At 40.3% G+C, this 22,232-nt stretch overlaps 1 protein-coding gene across 1 annotated transcript in view; it reads right to left on the bottom strand.

The window, feature by feature from the left end:
• Positions 1-2,824: 2,824 nt before the first annotated feature.
• Positions 2,825-22,232, bottom strand: part of PDE11A (phosphodiesterase 11A) — a 141,005-nt gene continuing 121,597 nt past the window's right edge. Inside the window, exons 21-23 of the mRNA XM_035901445.1 lie at positions 19,465-19,535; positions 16,530-16,613; positions 2,825-2,986 (exon numbers count right to left, since the gene is read on the bottom strand). Coding sequence (XP_035757338.1) covers positions 2,825-2,986; positions 16,530-16,613; positions 19,465-19,535 — 317 coding nt within the window. The remainder of the gene's footprint in view (positions 2,987-16,529; positions 16,614-19,464; positions 19,536-22,232) is intronic.

Below are 22,232 nucleotides of genomic sequence, written 5' to 3'. Positions count from 1 at the left end.
CGCAGAACGAACCTGATTTCAGTGGGTTTTGAGCTCTGCTTGTGCAGTGGGCAGGGAAACAAGTAAAAGATGGAAAATTCTGATTTAATAACCTACACAGTCACCTCTCCCATGTGCATCTCGGAAGAGTTTGCCAAAACTGACTGAAGTACTGGAAAAATGTTTTCCTATCAGAAATAATGAAAAGCAGGTACAATTTCTGTCTATCAAGCTTGTAAGCACTAGCTAAAAAGTGTTTTCCACCATCTTAAAATATGAGAAACTTGGAATATGTTTCTTTACCATATTGCGTGCTTCCACAAGGATTGTTCTTTTTCTCTTAAAAATGCAAATCTTTTGCGGGTTCCTAAGCTGAGTGTTTAAAAAAAAAATTAAGATTTTAATTTATTTTTTAAGATGGAACTGTACCACTTTCAGAGACCAAATGCTGCTCTGAAATGCGCTGCTGTGCCCCCCCTGGTTTCAGTAGGGTTGCTTCGTTTTGCCTGAGAACAATTTGATAAAGATCTAGCCGTGCTCTCTCATTTTCTTCCTTGTGATGGAGGAACAGGACCATAACATTAGTCAGCAGTTTCTGAATTTTGACCCACAATAGCAGAGATACCGAAAGACAGGAGAAATAGATGGAGGCAATTACAAACAGTCACTTGATTGATGGTTGACATTGTTAGAGCTTCAGCTGTATGTCAGGTTGCGGTGGTGCTGAATCCCCATCCCTGCCGGTGGTGTTGCCATGGGCAACAGCGCACTGAAGCCAATAAAAAGGAGAGGAAATGAGGGGAGACGCAACCTTGGGGGGAGCTGTAGGGTATATGCTATAAATTATGTTGTACTTAGCAATACGCAATATCAAAATTCAGGCAAGCTGCGTGTACCTGCCAGCAGTACTGTCAGTTCCTAGTATCTGTCTCTCCCATAAAGTACGTGTTGTAAGTTGTGTATGGCTTGCTGCTCACTATCCTGCATCTGTCTTTGTTCAGGGAAGAAAGAAGCGTAAAATAATAGCAGAAACATTTCCATTTGGTGCGTGTATTCACTGCTGTGCAGTCTGCGTTTCTGCTCCTTCCCTGCTTCTTTCTGCTAGAGAAAGTGATGTGGTTCAGTTGGGTACTAACAGCCTGGCTTGCAACAGTACCAAAATCTTCAGCTATTCTCCTATACATATGATTAGGAGCTCAGAGGGGTTTTGTTTTGTCGTGTTTTTTTTTTTTTTTTTTTAAGAAGCGATCAGCAGATTTGTTGTTTCTGTTTGATTGTCAGACAGATGTAGTCAGCTTTTCAGTGGCACTAACTCACTTTCCTTAGACAGGAGGGAAGCTCTCTTTAGCATCTCGTCAGCTGGGCCAGGTTCTGATTTCCATGAAGTTGGTGCCAGTTCAAGGTAATTCCACTGAAGTAAATGGAATTTGGCACAGGTGTGAAACTAAAAATTCAGCTGTATTTTCTGCTGCCAGACAATCCTATGTTTAGAATCCTGTTTTTCATGGAGTACAAAGGCTTCTTTTTTTTCCCTATGAATGGGAACTCGTAAGCACTGCAACATGACTCCCCTTGTGTCGGTCATGCAGCAGAGAAAGCACCCTCAAATCATAGATCACAGTTTTCACTACACTACTGATCTTTGAACTGATGGTATGAGATCAACGTTTAGGTAATACTAGTGTCATCACACAGAACTAGACACGATTGGTTTTGTGACCTATCAAGTCTGATTAGATTTTTATGAACACCTCTACCACAGACGCCTACATGTGAGCCTTGACTAGTGCTGTGCTAGCTGTAAGGACAGCATCTCAGACTGTACTGAAAGAACTGCAAGAGAAGAGGTAGTCAGTCCAGTATGATGATATTCTTCCTTTCCATCATTTCAAAATATTAATTTCCACTGGAAATTATACTAGAAAGGCTTATCCATGATCCACTTCTTAATGTAATATAAACCTGAAGCACAAGGCAACAGATTTCCTTTTTTATTTATATTCCAATTTCATTAAAGCCCATTAATCTTTTCCTTAGGGGACACTGTAATTTGAAAAAAACCCCAATGTGTTAAAAGAGCATTTTTTAGAAGAAAAAAAAACGCCTCTAAAATTACCATGCAATATTTTGCCTTTATGCAGAATTCCCCTTGCTGAGAAATCTACTGCATTGTTAATATGAATTTCTCAGGGAAGCAGGGACAGGTTGGTGTTTTTAAAGATAATAAAGTTTGTTTTTAAATGTAGCAAAGATAGGCAATTCTAAAGGCCCTGATCAATCACTAAGAAGCTTTGTTGTAAAAAAATACTTCTTTAGAATACAAAGCAGGCTTTTCAGAACATTCAGGCATAAAAGAGGAGGGAAGAGTGAGAGAGGAACATCACAAAAGCAGGCATAATTGATTCATAACATGTACTGAAGAGATGCAAAACAACAATGTAATTACATACTATTCTGTTTTCCTGCAGCTCCTTGCATATGAATTGACCAGCTTGCATCCCGGTTCTGCTCTGTATTATGAATTTTATTAAGCTGTAAGTTCTTATATTTCAGTCTGTTGTCAGCTTTACAGATTTTTACAGCAGCAGTTGAAATGTAGTGGAGCTGAATGAATGCTTCTTGTGCTAAGTCTTCTGTGTCTCTCCAGATACCAGCGCAATCTCACCGCAGGCCTTCCTTTCAGTCCCACTAAGCCGCCCAGTAAAAGCAAACTACGCTGCCGTCAAGATAATATCCAATCAATTAAGCATGTCTGTGAAAGCATTTCTTAAAAAAATGGTGGGCCTAAGCTTACGAAAGCCTTTCAGACAGCTCTTATCGTAAAGCGACACTGACATTTGCAGGCTTAATTTATGTCTTTGAGAGACATGGTAAAGCTAGAGGAAAAGGAGGACGAGGATGCCGCCTGAGAAGGAAGTCTTTTTTGGTGCAGCTCCTCCCATTTACCTCTATTTACTGCCACAGAGTCCAGCATAGGCTTCAGTTTTGCATTCAGCTTCACTAGACACTGGAAGAAGATTAAAAAAAAAAAAGAGGGTGAGGGAAAAAATACCGACCGTATTTCCACTGCTCTGATGTCTGGGGAGGAACAGGGTAAGAAGAGTTTCACATGCGCCATGCCCCCACCCTCCTCACCCCCAGCTGTACATTCGTGTGTAGGTAAAGCTTCTTGTTCCCATGGAGATCTCTTCATTTTACTTGCTTTACCTGAGGCTTTAAATAAGCCATCAAAAACATTAAAAACCCACAGAACATGGCAGAATTGCTGCTCAACTAGTTTAGCTTTGTAATCCTTAAAGACAGTCCTTTTGAGGCACCCCCCAGGTGCCTGAGGCTAACTGGTTGCTGGCATCTGTGAGCAGGAGGTCCACTGGTTGGATGACAAGTTGGACAAAGCTGAAATAACCTTCACATTCTCCCTAGTGCTAGATTATTTCCTACAGATGAGTAAACCACGACAGTGCTGTGCTTTCCAAAGCTGGCAAACCCCCCATGTTTCTGTGTGCTCAAAATAAAGAAAAAAGTTTTCTTTTTAGATTGCACTGAAATCACCTCTTTTCTACATACCCAGTCCAAAGCTCATGGAAGCCAGTAAGAATCTTTTATCTGGTTTCAGCTGGCTTTGAATCAGCCCCCAAATTATATAATCCCTGTACACCTTTGCTAGATGTTTATTTTGCCTTCCCCTTTACTATCAAATACTTAGGTCAGAAGACCCCAACTGCTTCACTTGGTTTTGTCCTTACATTAGAGAGAGAAAGAATGTCATGAACAGCAGCACCGGGATGTTAAGAAAGGGTTAACCAGTCACCTCCACAGCGGCCAGGTACTAAGCTCTTTCAGGGCAGAGGAGTATTATTCTTTTGCAGCTTTTTTGATTAGCAAGAAGTAGGTTTTACTGAGAGTTGGGTATCATGCTTTCTCTGATAGCATGGAAACTACGTATTTGTCATTTGAAGTAAAGGGTTGGCGCAAGGAAAAAAAATAATGACAGAGAAGATAGATAGCAAAAGTTGTTTTTCTAAAAATGCAGAAAATTATTAAGGAAAAGAAAGGAAAGGGGGAGCAGATACCTTTGCAGTTGATAATTTTCATTATTTGCTTTAAATAGCAGGGTTAACAGCAACCGCTTGAAAAGGTCCCCAGAGCCCAGACACCACTAAAGAACTGGATTTTTTTTTATAGCTAGTCTGCATGCCATGGGAGCTTGGTTAGCTACTGAAGTAAGTCTTGGTAGATTTTAATTGAGCTATTATATGATAATTAAGGGTTAATGGCCTGATTTTAAGATGTGCTGAAAACTTGCAATTTCAGTTGACTTCAGTAGGAAATATGAATGCTCAGCACTTCTGAAAAATCACGCCATGAGTAAGTAGCTGATTTGTGTGGAACTTGAAGCAGATCCGCTTGAAATTATTTCCTTAGCATATGGCACAGACTGGGCAGATAATTTTGCAACCTTGGACCTGGGGTAAGAGGCAGAGTTTACTGCAGTCTCTGCCACATACGGTATTGCTCGCTGGTGATGGTCATCCATTTGGTAGAATGGATGTGGATTTATAGCATTTCCATCACCGTGCCTGAGAGCTCCCCATTTTTAGCTCTTTAGTTCTGACCATTGTGTACTCCTCAAACCTGATTTGGCAGAGTCCAAAACAGAGGGTCAGTAATACATCACAAACAGCTGAAAATACCTGAAAAGCTCACTCCTATTATCATTAGCACCTGCATTACCACTACCAGCTCAGTATCTAGAGGTAGCACAGTCGATAGTCAACTCTTGATAGCAACTTGTCAGGTCCTTTCTGTGCAAAGCCAGTATCCATCCACTGGCAGTTAAGCTTGCTGGTATTTCTTAAATGTTGAAAAAGTTTTCATGAAATATTTTTCCAATATACGATTTAGATTTAAAACCCACAAATAATCGGTGTTTAAATCAGTGTTTAAAAGTCAGTGTGTTTCAAACCGTCTCTAAGCACAAAGAGCGCATTCTGCACTCACACCTGGTCAAGCCCCAGAGTCCGTAAGCACAAAATACAGCACAGTCTGTTCCTGACATAGATGCTACACCAGCAACCTATACCTGCTACAGGCAATGTAGAGGAGACAGAGCTCACTGGGACAGCAGACCTTGTCTCAGTGTGGCTATGCAGCTCTAGGCCGTGTCTGTGTCCTTACTGTACAGGTTTTTTTTTGCCAGGGCTGACCACAAGACCATGAAGTTTTCAATCCTAGTGCCAGGGAGCAAATGCAGAGTTCTGCTGCTGTGCCCATCCCTCCAGGCCCAGGCAGATGCCACGTTTTTACCGTAGGAGACAGCCCTCTCATGTACAGTGCCAGGAGGACTGTGAGTACTTGAGCTTTGCATAGATTACAGCAGAGACCAGAAGCCCAAGTAGGTTGGGAATGGATTCAAGGAGCACCCACACAGTTCTACAGCAATCACTGTATTTTATGAGCTGTAAACACATTTTAAATCCAGAAGTAAATATGTGTATTTCTTAGAACTATATACCTAAGTGCATATTACAGAGTCTAATAACCCAGATGCAACAGAGGTTACTAGGTAAATAACAAGAATGGTTAAGTAATAACATTAACTTTGGTGAAATAAATTAAAAGGAGTATTTAAGAAAGAATAAACCATGTCTTTAATATTCAGTTCTACCGTAGCACAAGCAATTAATTCTATGGAATACTTACAAAAAATATAGTGTAATTTTAAGAAACTTTATTTTGTTACACGTTAATTTAGATGAGGGACACTCAACACTGCAGATTTTGCACTTGGTCTATAAAATGTCTTTATTCAGACATTGATTTGATGTTTAAACTACGGCTTCTGTATTTAGTGTCCTTTCACTTTGGGACTCTCTCATTCTGATCTAGTCTCTTAATTAAACCAACTACTATAATTCCTGTGGAAATTAGCTTTTATTTTATTTTTTTCCAGCTACCGAAGCATTTCAGTAGGACTTTTCTGATACAAAGTACACAAATTGGATTTTATTTCTGCTTGAGATGTAATTAAAAACTCATTTGATTACTATATATCTGGCCCTGTTTTAATTATTAAACTCCAGTAATCAATTTTCTTTTATGAAGCTTCTGGGAAATTATCTCAAAAGCGACACATTTCTCTCCCTTCTGGCAGGCTCTCGACCATTTACTGAATTATATTCATAGCACCTGTTCCTGATCCGGATTAAACCACCGATTTATTCCCAAAGCTATTTAAGGTTATTTGGCTGTAGCCTAGTCAGGGTTTTCTACCTCCTGGCTGCACTTTTTACTTTCCATTTTATTGCGTGAAAACCCCTTGATGTACTGCTCCTCCCTGCTGCTGTTTTTGATGCATGCCTCTTACGAAGAGCTTTGTGAGTGATCTGTCCAATTTGGTGTCCAGCTTCTTAACGCTCAATTTATGACTTGCTTTAGAAGGAAGAGGCTTGGTCTTCAACAGCTGTCTGGCACGGGATACCACCACATAAACTCATAGCTCCAGAAACGCGCTTTTTTCTCGTCCCTGGTGCAGCAGGCGGGCAGCCAGGCACCAGGCAGGGGCTTGAGGGAACCCTGGCCTGGGGCAGTCCCTGCCTCTCCGCCTGGGACCTTGATGCCCACTTGCAGTCCTTCCATTGCAAGGCAGCTGCCTTGCTACACAGCAATTGGTGCAGGGTTGGTGACCCTTCCCATTTTACCCCCTTTGCTGGAAAAGCTGTTCTTAATCGCAGAGCGATAAAGCGTGCTGGAAAGAGCGGTGATGCTGGCGTCTGTGTGCTCTGGCATTAGGGAAAGCCAGATAGGTTTGCAGTTCCCTTCTGCATCCATGTATTACCTCAGATGCGCGACAAAGCATCTCCTTCTCTGGAGATATTCAAAGCCCGCCTGGATGATGTCCTGTGCAACCTGCTCTAGGTGAACCTGCTCTAGCAGGAGGGTTGGACTAGATGATCTCCTGAGGTTCCTTCCAACCCTTGCCGTTCTGTGATTCTGTAAGCTGTTACTCTATAGCATTGACTTTTTCTTACCACCTTCAATAATTTTGGTGTCTTTTGTGACTATGTACTGCTCTGCCTACAGCATACTTTCACCAGGTATAGCTCCTCTTACACAGAAGCTCCTCGAGTACACAAAAAGGTTAAAGGCACTTCAGCAATGCATTATGTACACCAAGGGAGAGTGTTTTTCCTTGGGTATAGAGATGTATAGGTATATTTAAGTGTCTTTTGCTAGATAAGGCATGGAAAATGCAGAAATAGTGGAGGTAGCAACAAACCCCTTCAGGGAGAGGGTGGTGGGTAGCAGTGGAGGCATTTTTTGGTAGATCTGCCTCCTGGGTTAAAGCGGGGTGGTGGGGGAGAGGACTTGATCTGCTACCTCACTTTTATCTCTGGGAAGGGATGTTATCTGAAGCAGCCAAGATGCAGCACAGCTGTGGCCAGTCTCAAATATTGCTAAAGCAAATACAATATTTTGTTGTATTCTAAGACTCTAAGACAAATACCAAATCCCTTTAAAGAGGAGCATGCTGTGCCCTAACTTACAAACACTGCAGGACCTCCAGAGTATATACTTCTCTTTTTTTCTTTTTTTTTTCTTTGTTTTTTTTTTATTCCCCCTTCCCCCCCCCCCAGATTCTCATCCAAATATTGACCAATTCTGACCTTGCTTAACTTATGAGCTTTGACAAGCTCACGGAAGTATGGTTGCGGGTCTAATATTTGTAAAGTGAGTTTATGGAATAAGACCATATAAATTCATTTTTATGACTGAGCACATATCAAAAAGTTATAGGTCTCAGTGTTCACTCTACTTTGGAACCCAGTGGTTTCTAATGAATCACTTTTATTATGTAGGCAGTTTCTGAGTTGGGAGGGAGGATTAGTGACCGAGAAGCCATAGGGATAAATTCAGACCTGGTGTAAGCATATGAAGCATTGCTGAAGTCAAGAGAGTCGTGACCAGTTACAGCAAAGCTGAATTGGACTCCTGAGTTTTGCTGAAGTGGCTTTCACGTGAGGATACAGAGGCCAAAGGTGAGCCATCTATCTGAAAGTCCTTGAACTTCAGATTAGTTCAGATAAAAGGGAACCCGTACTGCAGTCATCCATGGATTTGATCTTCATAATACACATACTGATGGAAGTTGTTTTGAAAAACCAAACGTATTTCTGTATATCTGCCCATGTACTAAAACCAAGAAGACTCCTAAAATTCTACCTGCTGTAGGTAGAATACAGAAGAGAAAGTGATGCAGAGAAGTTATAGGGATGAACTTCTATGAACTTTTGACTCTGTGCTTATATGAATTAATTATTTCCCCTACTGATTCAGGGCCATATTTAATCATTATGTTCCAGAAAAAAAATTCTGTACTGGGGAGGAGGCTGAGCTCATGCAAAATAAAACGCCTACTGCAATCTCCTCATAGTTGAAGGAGACTGTTTATTCCTTCTAGGGTTTACTGAGGAGGGGTCCAGATCATCAAGTACAAAATTCATCAGTGCATTACTTTTGCATTTCTGCCAGGGAATTTTTTTCTGATGCCTAAAAATGTAATTAGATGAAATGAATATACTACTAACTTCCCCGATGATAGAACACCAGGGTTTCTTTTATCTTCTCATTAGAAATTGTTAGCAGTGTGGAAGGAAGCTAACTGTGACTGGAAAGGGATCTAATACATGCACAAGTGTTCAGCTCTTCTGCTATGAATTAGCGTTGTGTTTCTTTCTGGTGATGGTACACCAGCAAGAATTATGCTGCGCTCCTTAGCAAGTAAACATGCATACTATAGAGGGATGATTATAAAGCCAGATTCTCCACTGGTAAAATGTGCCAGGTGCTTCAGGGAGGAAAATATGTAGCCAAATGTGCTCTGACCAAAATCAAGCATGCTATGCTGTCAAAGGGAGAGTAATACAGCAGAGCTGGGTACCTACGAAGTAGCTCAACTGATGTGTTGCTATAGTTGCAAGTGATTCATCTGGTCATAATAATTTCATGAAACCAAGGGTTTTCTCAGAAGAGGAAGAGTTATTATTTCATAAACAACAACTTATTTTGCTCTGCTGTTTATGGTTTTGATTCTACGTCTGAAGCATGCAAGAGACAGAATGTTTCTAACTCTTTTCCTTTCAACATTTTAACCAAGCAGCTGATCAATGTCTTCTGCCTTACTATTAAATGGATTTTGAAAAACTCTTCAAACCGTATCAGTCTCATATCCTTATTTAGTTCTTTGAATTTGCCCTCAGCTGGGAATTCTGCAGGCAACTGTGATTCTGTTGTGTTAAACACTTAGTTGAAGTGTTTCATCCATCATCATTTCTAGTCCTTTTCTGATGCAATGTAGTTTGTGCTTTGTCTTTCTTGAAAACTGAATGGCTGTTAAATTATCCATTTATCTTCTTTCAGATTTGCTGTACAATTTGAGCTCCCTCTATTGGCTGTCTCTTCTACCTTATCTGCCAACTTTTCAATCTACTTCCTCAGATCTTTATATACATTTCCATACATGACTGCATGTCCTTCGCAACACATCGGGCAGATAATTCTAAATAAGACAGCAACAGAAACTGTAGTATTATGAATTATTCACTTTTTCTCACAGATCAGGCTGAAAGCCTTTAGTGAAGCTAAAGCTTCGCTAAAGTCAATGGCAAACGTTGGCTTTTCAGTCTTCTCCCAAATATCTTTGTTGATGACCTGCCCTTTCAGCTGAGACCTTTTTGGCACAAGATGACTGTCTGAGAAGTAAGTTGAAGTACACATGTTTGAAGGGAAAAAAGTACTTCTTTTTGCTGTATCTTCTTCTAAGCAATTTGGGAAAACTTGTAAATTCCTAAAGTTGTTGATAGTAATGAAATATTTCATCAATAATCTCACCAAATTACAAAAGTCCTAGCAAAAATAATGTTCTGTTAATTTCCAAATGCAAAATGAATCCCTCCCTGCTCTCAGGAAACAAAAAAAAGAGGTTCAGGATCTTTGTGCCAACTGTAAAAAGGTGTTTGTGATACTCTTAGACACAAAAATCCTTGTCTGAAACCACCAAAACTATGCCTTTCCATATTACACTGTGAAATAGTGACTGACTCAGAAGGGAATTGCAAATAAAAGCACTTTCTTCTTTTTCTGCTTTTTCTGTTTTTTTTCCATTCTTGTATAGCTCTTCTTCACCTTTTCTCTAGAAAAGTAGCAGAAAAAAAGAGACTCCTGGGTAAAGGGCATGAGGTAAGAAAACCAGCTTGCTGACGCTTATTCCATTACTGGAAGTTGTAACACTGTCATAGTCTCTGAGTTTTCTGAAAGTTCAAGAGAATTCATTCTGGGTGGCCTCATTTAGGTTTGTCATTAGTAGACAAGCCACCAGGCAACAAAAGTGCTGGACCTAGCTGAGTTCCTATTTCAAGGCTACAGAAAGATCCTTCCGCAGTGCCAAAATCTCCTTTCTCTGGGACAAACCCTTATTCCTAACGTAATCCTCAGCTACCAACTCCCCCCCAGCTCTGGCATTTAGCCTGATTAAGTTTCCTCTGAAGCAAGTTTTTCACAAACACAGCAGAATACGTTGCACCTGCTCTTCCTTGGATAATATTACCCCCTGGATTTCAACACAAAGTGAGACTAATTTGATCTGCCAACGTCTGTGCAGCCTCAGTCCGTGGTGTATCACGTACGGCATTCTGAGCTGATCTGCCATACTAATCCTTGTCAGCCAGGCAGTCCCAGGAAGCATGCATGCATTCTCTCTGTGTCCAAATCAAATGTCAGCAATAAGCCCCACCATCTTTATGGTATTCTTTAGGATCTACTGGAAGTTATTTTCCTCTTCCCTCAACACGCTACAAAGGACAAGCTGATTTTTATGAGAGTCACACAGCAGTGTTGCTTCCTGTGAACCCATTTTTTTTTTCGGGATAGCTTAGTCATGATTCCCTTTGGTGTTTTTTTTTTTGTTAAAACACTTCTCAACAACTTGTAAATATATTTCAGGGAATGTCTCCATATTGCTTACAGTGAACAGCTCACTACCTCATGCTAGCCCTGCCCGCTGACTAGTTGCAAACTTAGAACAGCAGTGCTCTGACTTTTGTACCAACAATGCCAGGTGTGGGTGAATGGTGGGTACAGCAAGCCATTTCCAACATGTTCATGCAGATAAACTCTTCCTCATTAAATAATTTTAAAAGTTTTTCAGTTCTGACTGTATAGAGAGGAAAGGATCAGCTGAAGGAAAAAACCCCATTGTTTTGGCTGTATCCAGTGACTCTTGCCTGTGTAAGGACTAAGCCATCCCACACAGACCACTCAGGACAAGCAGGACTTCTAGAGGAGTGGTCCAAACCCTGAACTTCTTATCAGTATTTCCTTACTCAAAATGGCAATTGAAGGAATGAGGAAGGGTTGCATCGGGACATAGCAGTGTAAGCATGATTCTTAAAGCATGCTTTTTCCTCCTTCTCTGCAAAGGAATATTAAAAGGTTAATCCCCTGCCTTGTAATTGTAACCAGAGTATACACTTTTGGAAAAAAATCGCTGCATGTGCATATGCCCTTCCAATTCAGGTGTCAAAGTCAAGAAGTGGAGCTGTTAAAGCACAGAGGTAGCCATGGTTGTTGGAGATTGTTTTGTATTTTTTCTACACTTTATAGGGGCTCTACCATTTATGATAGCCTGTGAATTTTATGTATGTTTACAAGCAGAATAGAGGCTTTTGCAGCTTCATCATCGTACTCTAAAGACAGATTTAATCACAAGGCCAGACATTATCTTCTGTAGGAAGACAGGCATATCAGAGCTCTTGGAGCTGTAGACGGAGTGATTAGATTTCTTTCTAAGTATGTCAAGCTGTGATAAAGAAGGACTCTGTCCCTCCACATTCCATTGAAAATGTAAACGTTTCTACTCTTTCCAGAGTCCCCCTAGAATCTTGGATGGAGTAATGCAAATTAACTTCTGTAGATACTATAATATGTTTAAAGCTCTCAATACCCAAGAAAATCTTGAATAGCGCTAAAAATAGCACTAAAATGGAGCAGTTCAATGGAGCACCAAGGTAGAGGTGAGCAGGGCAATCTCAGGCACGCATAAGTTGTAAAAGCTGTGAGCTTCTTTATCTTCCACAAAGACATCTCCCTTAAATTTAAATAGCTGCTGTCATTGTCACTGACTACCTGACTATGTATTTATCTGCCCAGAAGCAGAGTGCATGGCCTTTGGCCCTGCTATTCACAGTGTTACTGTCTCCGCCTAACAAAGCTGTGAACAGAGCTGGGCTTCTGTTAGCATCTTTTGTTTGATGTGAATCGCTGAGGCTTTGATGTTGTTTGTGAGAAAAATAATGATTAAAAAGAGTAAGACTTTCACTCTCCCACTCTGCTCCCCACAGAGAAATCTAATGTGAGTTGGGAAAAATCTGTGACTGATCCTGTCTTAGGTACACGCAAACTGAGTCCAGGAGAGAAATCTGTTAGTGTTGAAACTCTTAGCATCCCTTTACCAGAGGGTCAGAGAGGCAATTTGTCTTAGTGATCAAAATTCCGTTTCCTGTTACATGAACATGTATGTCCAGATAGGTACAGAATACTTTCTGTGTGGTGAACACAACTGTCAGTGTAGCCATAGGCTTTTATTTTCAGTGGGATGTCTTAGATTTTCTGCCTTAGTTGCATGTGCTTCCCCTTTATAGAATATTCTACCAAAAAAGGGGACGATTACTTCATACTGAAGCTACATTAGTAGATTTTAAATGCTCTACAGTTCCAAAAAAATGCATTATTTCTTACAAATTATTATTCTAATAAGCTTGTTTCTCATCTCTACTGATGAACTCTTTTCTTGCTGGCATTTTTGAATGAAGAGCAAATGTGATGCAGTAAAGCGTAACTAAAGCCCCTAAAATCAGAGCTTCAGAGTAAATGGATGGCTGTTCTGCTACTCAAGGCAAAAACTCCACTGTCACATAAAAATACTCTGATCAGTGATCACTACAGTAACAAAAAAGTAAATTCAATAAAATTATAATGTCCCAAGTGTAATAAAAAGCAATGAACAAAAAATTGGGAAGCTTTTATCTTCACAAACCTTTGATCCACAGTGTGAAGGAAACCAATTTGATTACTAAGGTATTTTGAAATTGGCGGTGTCTTGATTCCCACATTGAACAGCAAACGTGGGAGAGAGCAAGGAAGCAGAGCCTTGGCTTACCTTGTGGCAGGAACAGAGTCAGGCTTACAGAGCAAACACAAAAAGATTTTGGATTTAGACACTTGGATATGGGAAATCTAGCTGTGTACAATTCCTGATTTTTTTTTTTTTATATCCCCAGCTATCATTACATATGTATATTTAGCTTTAAGCTCCACATTAGCTTATGATGTAGCATGTTTTGTGTATCTTTGACCTTTCTTCTGTGTCAGATGGGCATTCCAAGGGGCAGTCAAACAGGATTACTAGTGGAAGGTGCACAAATTTTGAGGATCTGCTAGTCACTTGTAAACCTTCTCACAGAAAGGGGACAAACTCAGAAAACAGCTCTAGCCAGGTTAGCAGAGGGATGTGATACACATCCCCCACTAGACTTCATTATCCTTTACTTGGGAGCAGAACTGCACCTCAAAGTGGGCTGCTCTGAGCTACCTTAAGGAAATGCAGAGAGCAGAGCAGATGCATAAGGAGGAGGTAGAGCCAAATCTCCGCAGAAGACTGATCAAGTTGCAAAGAACATTTCAGAATGGAGAAAAAAAAAATAAGGCTAGGAAGGCCATAACTCTCTGAAATGCAAAGTTTAGCTACTGTTTTAAGTATGAAACATTGCTCGTGAGCACTCTGGTATGTAGCCTAGCTCATAAGCTTTGACTGTAGAGAAGATACGGTTTGTTGTAATACTGTCAGTGGCACTGGGGTGGTGTCAGACCACTCCTGGAAGCTTGGGCTGTGAAGTTCCTTCTGTGCTGCATACTTCAGACATCTGAAGCTGCCAAGAACAGCCTACTCTTGGGAACTACTTGTGAGTGAGGAAAATTTCGGATGGCTTTGCTGATCTCCTGTCTGACTTTAACGGGAGTTGCCAGCATTCACTGGTTGCTGGGACCATCTCTACTGTGTGGGTGTCAAATAAAACAGAGTGCAGCCTTAGGTCCTGCTGTAGCAACTGCGTTGGTATGGATGCACGCATTCCCCACAGAGTTCCCTCCAGGGCTCAGGCTGCTAGGATCCGCCCACATGGATTCAGGGCTTCTAATCACTAGCATAGAAAAAATGACATACAAAAGCCTTGATTTTGTTCTCTATGGTTTAATGTTGTAATTTTGGTATCACAATGAGTGTCAAATGTTTATCTCAAACATATGGTTTTTATAAGCACTATGCTAGTGAGCTATATAAGTACCGCTAAGGTTTTACTAATTTGTCAGCTGCCACTCTGTCTCTTTATGTTGCATTTGTAATGATGTAACCCATTCTATCCCCACATGCAGTCCCTACAACATATTACAATGGCTAGAATTTTAAAGAATGTATCCAGAAAGAAAAAAAAAGAAATCTAGGACCGGGCCACAGTTGTAGCGTTCAGCCAGCCCTAAACGAAGGATTTACAATGCCTGAGTGCACTACTGATGTGATATGTGCATTGAGGTTTGATTAAGCTGGATATGAAAATTAAAACTTGGCTTCACATTGAAGAGAGAATCTCCCGCAGTGTGATACTATGACATCAAGTTTTCTGTTTACCCCTAAGGCTGGTGCTGCAATGACTTCCAGGTTTGATGGTGTCTCTTTTTTAAGTTGTTGAGCAGCAGGCTAATAGCTGCACAGCATGATGCAAAGACAGCAGGAAAGCAGGGAAATCAGATGTGAATATATTCCCCAGAGATCTCCTGCTAAGATGGAGCTAACTAACCAGAGCTTTAGCGCTCAGATGTAGTCTTCTCATGCAGAGGATGGTATGATTATCAGCTCTTTCTGCTTTATTGTACATTTTTGGATTACAGATGCTATTACAAATCATGAATTGTGGTATAATATGCATCTAGTGTAATATGAACTATTACACTGAGAGGAACATTATAATGAGTTTTCATCCAAGGTCAGCTCCCCTGCCCCATATTGTCCAAAATGACCTTGGTATTTTAAAAAATACAGGTTTATTTTCTTCTTCTATGCTTGCTTTGCCTTAATTGTTTGAAAGCCATAGATTTAGTTTATTTCATTGTGACAAAGACGGACCTAAGAAAGGGACAGGATCTAGTGGCAAAGCAGTAGCCCACCTCGCTGCTTATACTGGCACATGTTGTCCATGTCACACAACAGGAGCTGCCTTTGCTGCTGGGCAGTTGCTTCATTATTGCCACAGTGGTGGCCTCAGGTGCCACAAGGTATAGAGACCAGGGGAAGCACATCATCCTTCTCACCTCATTTGCTACTGGGGACACATCAGGTCTGTAAAATGAAAAGGAACTGCTAATCCATTTGTGTGTGTGTGTAGGGATGCTACATTCAGGCAGAAGTTCAACAGTTTAACGTTAACATGGCAGCAGGTACCTGCTTCCCAGCTCCTGGCTTTGTGTCATCACTGGCTCATTCATTGCTCAGAGATGTGAGGCAGTTTGGGGTGCAGCGGTAACAGGGAGAACTTGTTGCAGTTCCCCAAAAATGCCCAGTGAGAACATCCCCGTGATTTCTCAGCTATTGGTGCCCAAACTGTCAGTCTTTAGTGGCATCAGGCAGCCTGGGTGCTTTCAGTGGGTAGGAGGAAGACTGGCTGACACAGTTATTGATGGTTTAAGTTTCTACAGTTTCAGTTTTTATGTTTAAATTTCTATTTTTCATTTATCATCCTACTCATGTAGCTCTGCTTTCTACACATAGAAGAGAGAAAAAGTTAAAATGGTGACGCTTATGTTACACAAGTCAAATTCTGAAGCTGGTTTAAGCCAAAAAGAGAAAAGGATTATTCTGGTCATCTGCAGCCCTAATGAAGTAGTACTTGAGAGCTTATGCACCTTATACCAAGCATCCATGCAGTCTGTGTAGAAGTATGATTAGAAGAGTAAACTCCAAGTTAAACAGCACACAGGTTAAACCACAAATCATTTGTCACTGACCTTAAAGGCTTGGCCTAGAGTGCCCCTGAACAGTTTGGAAAGGAGCCAGAAGGGAGTGCGAAGGCTCAGCCTTGAGCTTCCCTTTGGGTCACACATATTCGGACAGGTCTGACAGCAGCACCTAACAAGGCTGCCCCTCCGGCACCTCTCTGCAGAGCGTTCCACACCTTGCCATGATGAGACTCAGTTTGTCTCAAACATCATAAAACAAACAGTTGCCCTACCAGCTTTTATAACTTAGAGAGGAATTATGTTTACAGGTATTACCACCTTCAGGTAATCTGAAGATTTCTGCATAGAATTCAGACTTTTGGTAAAGTCACAGAAAGATAAGAGTTCAAATAGCCTTCAAGGCTGCACTGTAAGCTAACTCCTTTTCCCTAGAGAGACAAGAACAATCTTCTCTGGACTCTACAGGAGCAGTAAATAAAAATTACCTCATATAATGGCATGCAGATGCTATCAATCCACTCGAGCTGCAACCTGGGTAGTTCATCTTTCCTGTTCCGATCAAAAATGGCCTGAATTGAGAAGGGAACAAAACTGTCATGCTTTATTACACTGGAGTATTTTACAGACACATCATCCAGCACTTTGGAGCTATGATCAAATTCTCACAACCAGAACACTTTGTAAACTGTAATCAATCTTTGCAGCAGTCTCCCTACTGCTTTGTCTGGCATGAAAAATAAACTGTTTATTTTCAGTTCTGTTTTGAAATTTGTAGGCTGAATGTATTTGAATTTTATAATTCTGTGATGTAATGCTCCACAGTTGGGCTTGAGCTGGTAAGAAACCTTCTGTAGAACTGTAAAGTAGACACCTTTGAGCAGAAATTTCCCTCTCCTCACATAGGGTTTTCCAGCTCAGCAAAATGAACAGTGATGGGTCTGGGCTTGCTCCCTCCCTCCCAGAGAGTTACAGACCCTTTCTGCAGAATCAGCCATGTCTGTGAATCCAGAGGGTGGGGAATCAACAGATCTGTTTTGGGAGCAGTTATCAATTTGTTCCTCTGGAAACAGCCTATTTCAGTGCTCGTGACACTCCTCCAGAGAGGAACTTACAGAGGTCAAGTCTGGTTGTTTAAGGGACTCAATTATTGGCTGAAAGGAGATGGAAGAAACTGAGTTCTGAAGAGTTTGAACGTGAGGTGAGTTTTCTCCATACCCTGACTGAGATTACTGGGGTACATCAGCTTTCCATCTACAGGATTTTAATCCTCCTTCTAGTGGCCCAATCCATACCATTTACGGAATGCCTTTTTTTACTCTCTGAATATGCCAAGTTTTAAATCTTTCTGTGTTTTTTGTGGGAAGTCTGTTCTTATTCTGGGCCCAATTCCTCAAGGCTGACGTTTCCTGAGAAAACTTAACTTTCCTTCTGTATCTTCTTGAAACTCCAGACTATACATATTACATTACATTAAAATGTCTTGTTGAATTCTTCTAGTTGTAGGCTGTTCTTTCTGACATAAATAGGTATTGCACAGTGTATCTAAATAAGACCAGGAGGTAAGATTCAAAGATTCTGTGATCTTAAATGAGACTCTTCGGTTTCATTTTGGAGAATTCTGTATCTTCTATTCAAATGATTTTGAAAAATCCTGTTATTTTCAGATTGTTATAAGCACAATGCAAGAAAAAAAACAACCCTTGAGTTGTAAGATAAGGGAATATCACATTATCTTGCTAACTAACAACTCTCTTATCTAACAAGCAGCAATACCTATTTAGGTGGCTTGTCATAGCAATATGTCATGAAATACATCAGCATTTGATCTTGTTTAAAAATTCCTCATTAATGTGGTAAAACTCTACATGATTTTGACCCTTAGCCATCAAATGTTAGAACTGATGAACTTTGTGATTGTTTACTGGCCTTATCTCCCAACATAAAACACTTAATACATCAGTTTACTGGATTCTTTGAAACTGTGAAAGGCCAGAGAGGAAAATCTTCCTTCAAGCTGTATGGCTGCAAAGCATCCTACATGTGGCCCCCAAATTACTGTATTCCTTGGTGCAGACTGTAGAGCCCAAATGAAGAGTGAGAGGGCTCCTGTGATGGAGGGAATACTGAAGATACTTATAGCAATGCACTCTCCTTTCCCACCTTTCTAGGCTGCTGGATGCAGATTTTCAGAAGACAGGAGTCCAGAAGAAAGCTCTGGCTTTTGTCTCTCTCTGCACTTCTACCAAGTCTGCAGTATGTCCAAAGTGTAGATGTAGTAACACACCTGAAAATAATTCTTAAGGTTGCTGGACCTGGGCCATTTGCACTGGAATTCATTACTACTTGAAGACAGTAGCATTAATGTATGTGTTGAAATAAAATTACTTTCTATTATGCTTCATTAGCATGAGAAACACATTTTGCAAATTTTATATACAAGGCAGGAAAGGCACTTATACCTGTATTATATGGAATGGTACTTGCAGTTATTCAGGCCTATATTTGGTCTCAGAATTGAGAATACCATGACTGACTGCTTCTACTGGACTATAGCTACCGTTTTTTTCTGAGATGTACACACAGAACTACTATAAGGAAGAAACCCATTAATGCCCCAACCTCTGACAGTATACAAAGTGAAAAGACATTTATTGTATCTGAGCATTGTTTACCACAATCTTTTTACCTTTACTGACTTCATTACATCACCACAGGCTCATGTGTGAGTATTATCAAAGTGAGAACCAGTCTGAGCCACTGGAATAGTCTTTTTATTCTTGGAAGCATAAACATATTTGTAAATGGCTTGTAAGTTAAATTCTTTAGAATACTTTCTGTTACCCTTCTCCTGTTGCCTCCAGATAACGGCTGTCAACATTTTGAGCTATGTAGCCATAGATAAGTCTTTCTCTTCAAATCGTTCACTGAATATCTTTATGAAACCTTTTTTCTTAGTTCTTGTTTGACACTTCATACCCATCTGCCTATGTTCCACTCGATACCAATTTATCCTTTCAGTCACAGTGCTGTATTTTGCTGTATACCTATAGAAATGCTTTTCAGCATTTGATACATCGAGTAACACAGATAGACAGCTGCAGCATAAAGTGAATCTGAGAATTTTGATTTCCATAAGTAGCTGGTGATTTTTATTTGAATACTGTGCATTACAAACAATGCCTGTTGCTTAGAAAATTAGCTGACAGAATAACTTTGGGAAAGGGCTCAATGCAAAACTGACTGAGTTGACTGGAGAACTTTTTTATATGGCTCTAAATGCATGTCCTTGTTGGACAGAGTTTTTATTTGTTCCAAGAGTTTTCTTTACATACAAAATACAGTTAATTTTTCTGAATGAACCCGATGTATTTTCTTACCCTATTCAAGTGAGTAACTATTTCAGAAATGATAAAAACTTACTGAAGGAGTGAGTTTGAGTTCAGATCTTTCTCTGTCTCCTTGTTCAAAGAACTCACTGGTTACCAGCTCAGCTGCCTAAAACATAAATCATGGTAAATATTAGAGTTCTTGCTACATAATTTTTACGGTAATGAGTTCTTGCTCAGACCATGACTTTGGCCTGTGCTTAACTGTAAAGAAGTGAATAGCCCCACTTACATGACCGATGTCAGGCACATGCTTGTAGTTTTCAGGACTGGGCATGCAGGGGGTATAAACAGCCATAACCACCGATAGGCACACTTATCCCTTTTTGATAAGGAATTGACTGGGGGATCACATTGCAGTGTCGAAGTAGCACTCAATGCAGTTATATGCAACTTGCTCAAATATTGAGAACAGAATAGAAAATTATAGCTTCTTGTTGGCATGCACATTTATGCCTGTAAAAATGATTTGTAAAATGTTCAAGAGCTCTCTGAGTATTTACAGGCTGTTGCCCTATACAAACACTTCACTTGTCAAAGAAACTTAATTAACCAATAACCTTTGTTGTCTTCATTTAATGTGAAACCATAAAGGTTTTTTTCCCCACTAGGCTTTATTTTTTCCCCATGACTATCATCACTATAGGATCTGAATATCTAAAAATGAACTCAGGTTGTGGTTACCATATTGAATCAAAACCAAGAACTGCTGGGTTTGAAGTTGGAATGCGTCTTTCTGATTTTTGTGAATGAAAATATTCTATTCAGGAGAGGTTTCTGCTTTGCAGAAGAACACAAGATTTAAAAACCAAAATTAATTATGGAAACAGTAGGAATTTTAGGAAGTCAAACAGTGAGCAATACTGATATAGTAGCCTTTACGTACTGTAGTCTTCTCCTGTGTGGGGCTCGGAAGGTAGACACGTGTGACATCTGAGATGCAAAAAAAGGAAACTAATCTGCTGAAGAGGCCTTTCGGTTCCTAAAGCTCCTGTCATGCCTCCTTATGGTTTTCAACTGTTTTCAAACTAAGAAATTATTTCGTAAGGGCAAGGCACAAGAGGGTGAACTAAGGGGAGAACCTGCACTTCATAAAATCTCAACATTTCTTGGTCTAGCAACTGCATCGTAGCTAACATTCACAAATCCTGAGCTTGTTGCAGTTGAAATAAGGAGTACCAAAATAAATTGGAAGTAGGTGAAGTGATGTTAAAAAGTACTCTTAAATCTTGAGCCAGGCTATCACACAGTTTGGAACTTTATAATGTATGTAATCCCAGTGCACTAATAAAATTCTGGATCAATACTCCAGATAGAGGAATAATTTAACAACTTAGCAGCAATTAAGACTTTGCCAAGTGTATTGTATAAAAATAATCAAGACGTAGTCTCACCCCTGTCTCTCACTGCTGTTCTGATCCTGTTCTCCTTCTGTCCCTTACCCTCTCCTTTTGTCTGTTTCTATCTTCTCTTCCTGAATTTTGCCTTCATACATGTAGCTTTTATTCCATTTGATTCATATATTTTAATGTCTTTCTCCCTCATTTTTCATGTTTTTTTCCTTTTGCCACTGCTGAAGCCCAACTATTTCCTCTTTTCCCTCTGTGGATTTATTAGCTTCTCTGCTCAACCAGGTAATTTTTCAATCAATCCCAGACTGGACTTTTCAATACAAAGTAAACCTGTACACTAGACTGCAGGGGAATTTTCACCTGCAGACCTCAACAGTGATAAGGATAAAAAAAACCAGTTTGCCAGAGGCTTCAGCACCAATTCAGCACCATAGCACAAAGATTGACAAGATGGAAAACAGAACCTACCTGACATTTTGGTTGCCAAAGAAAATGGAGAAGCTAACTGGGCTAAAGAGGAAAAATGAGGAGGGATTACACACACTGCAGCTGTGGGTAGGTGGCACTGAAAAGTCTTGTGACTCATTTGCCCACTGCAGGATACGAGCAACTTCCCTGATTTCCACACGAGGTGACCATATTCTGGCCAAGTAGAGTAACAGCCTTAGAAGGACTATTGTCATAGACTGCTTATAAAAGTGAAAAAACCTCATCTGACAACACTGCAAGCTGAGCTGAAGCCCTCACCACATAAATGCTTTTTTACTGAGCTGATGTGCATGTAACTTTTGTACTACCACAAAGGAGGGCGAGTCCCTTTCAGCTTCTGTTACCTCCTTGCCCTTGTCCAAGAAAACTGGCTGCTCCTGCCTCACTAGTTCTCTGGTCTAGCTTCTCTTTTTCACCCCGTCTTTTTAACTAACAGTTTGCTGTTAAGCCAAACTCCCTCCAGGTGCTCAGCCACAGCTCAGCTGCACTGGTATAGTTCCTATTCACTCCTCGATGCTGTATATTCCTCCAAAACCCTACACAGCCTGCCTTCTACTGGCTTGTTCCGGACCTCAGTAAAGGACAGAGAATTATTAGCATGGGTACAGGCAATATTAAGAATGGATGCTGAGTAAGGAAAGATGCCTAGAAGAGGGAAAATCATGTGGTAAAGGACAAGACTTCAGGTCAGGTTGCTTTCTCGCATTGTAATTGTTTGCCAGTGCTGGGTCCACGTTTTATGTATATTTCTAAAGAGCCTACTCAGCAGCAGAAGCCTAAATTTTTATTTGTTCATTTCTGAGTACAGCAGGCTAAAGAAGGCTTTGTACTACACTTGCATTTTTTTCCATTAGTGTTGAGAAAATGAACACATTTCTCTTATCATATATACTGATGATTTTATGTTAATCAATGTTTGCAGATCACCTGCTGGTATTTTTGATTTAGGGAAGATTCTGCC

The sequence above is a fragment of the Egretta garzetta genome, unplaced genomic scaffold (genome assembly GCF_000687185.1).
Source record: "Egretta garzetta isolate BGI_Z169 unplaced genomic scaffold, ASM68718v1 scaffold539, whole genome shotgun sequence".
Taxonomy (NCBI): domain Eukaryota; kingdom Metazoa; phylum Chordata; class Aves; order Pelecaniformes; family Ardeidae; genus Egretta; species Egretta garzetta.
This window is presented reverse-complemented; position numbering and strand designations above follow the sequence as displayed.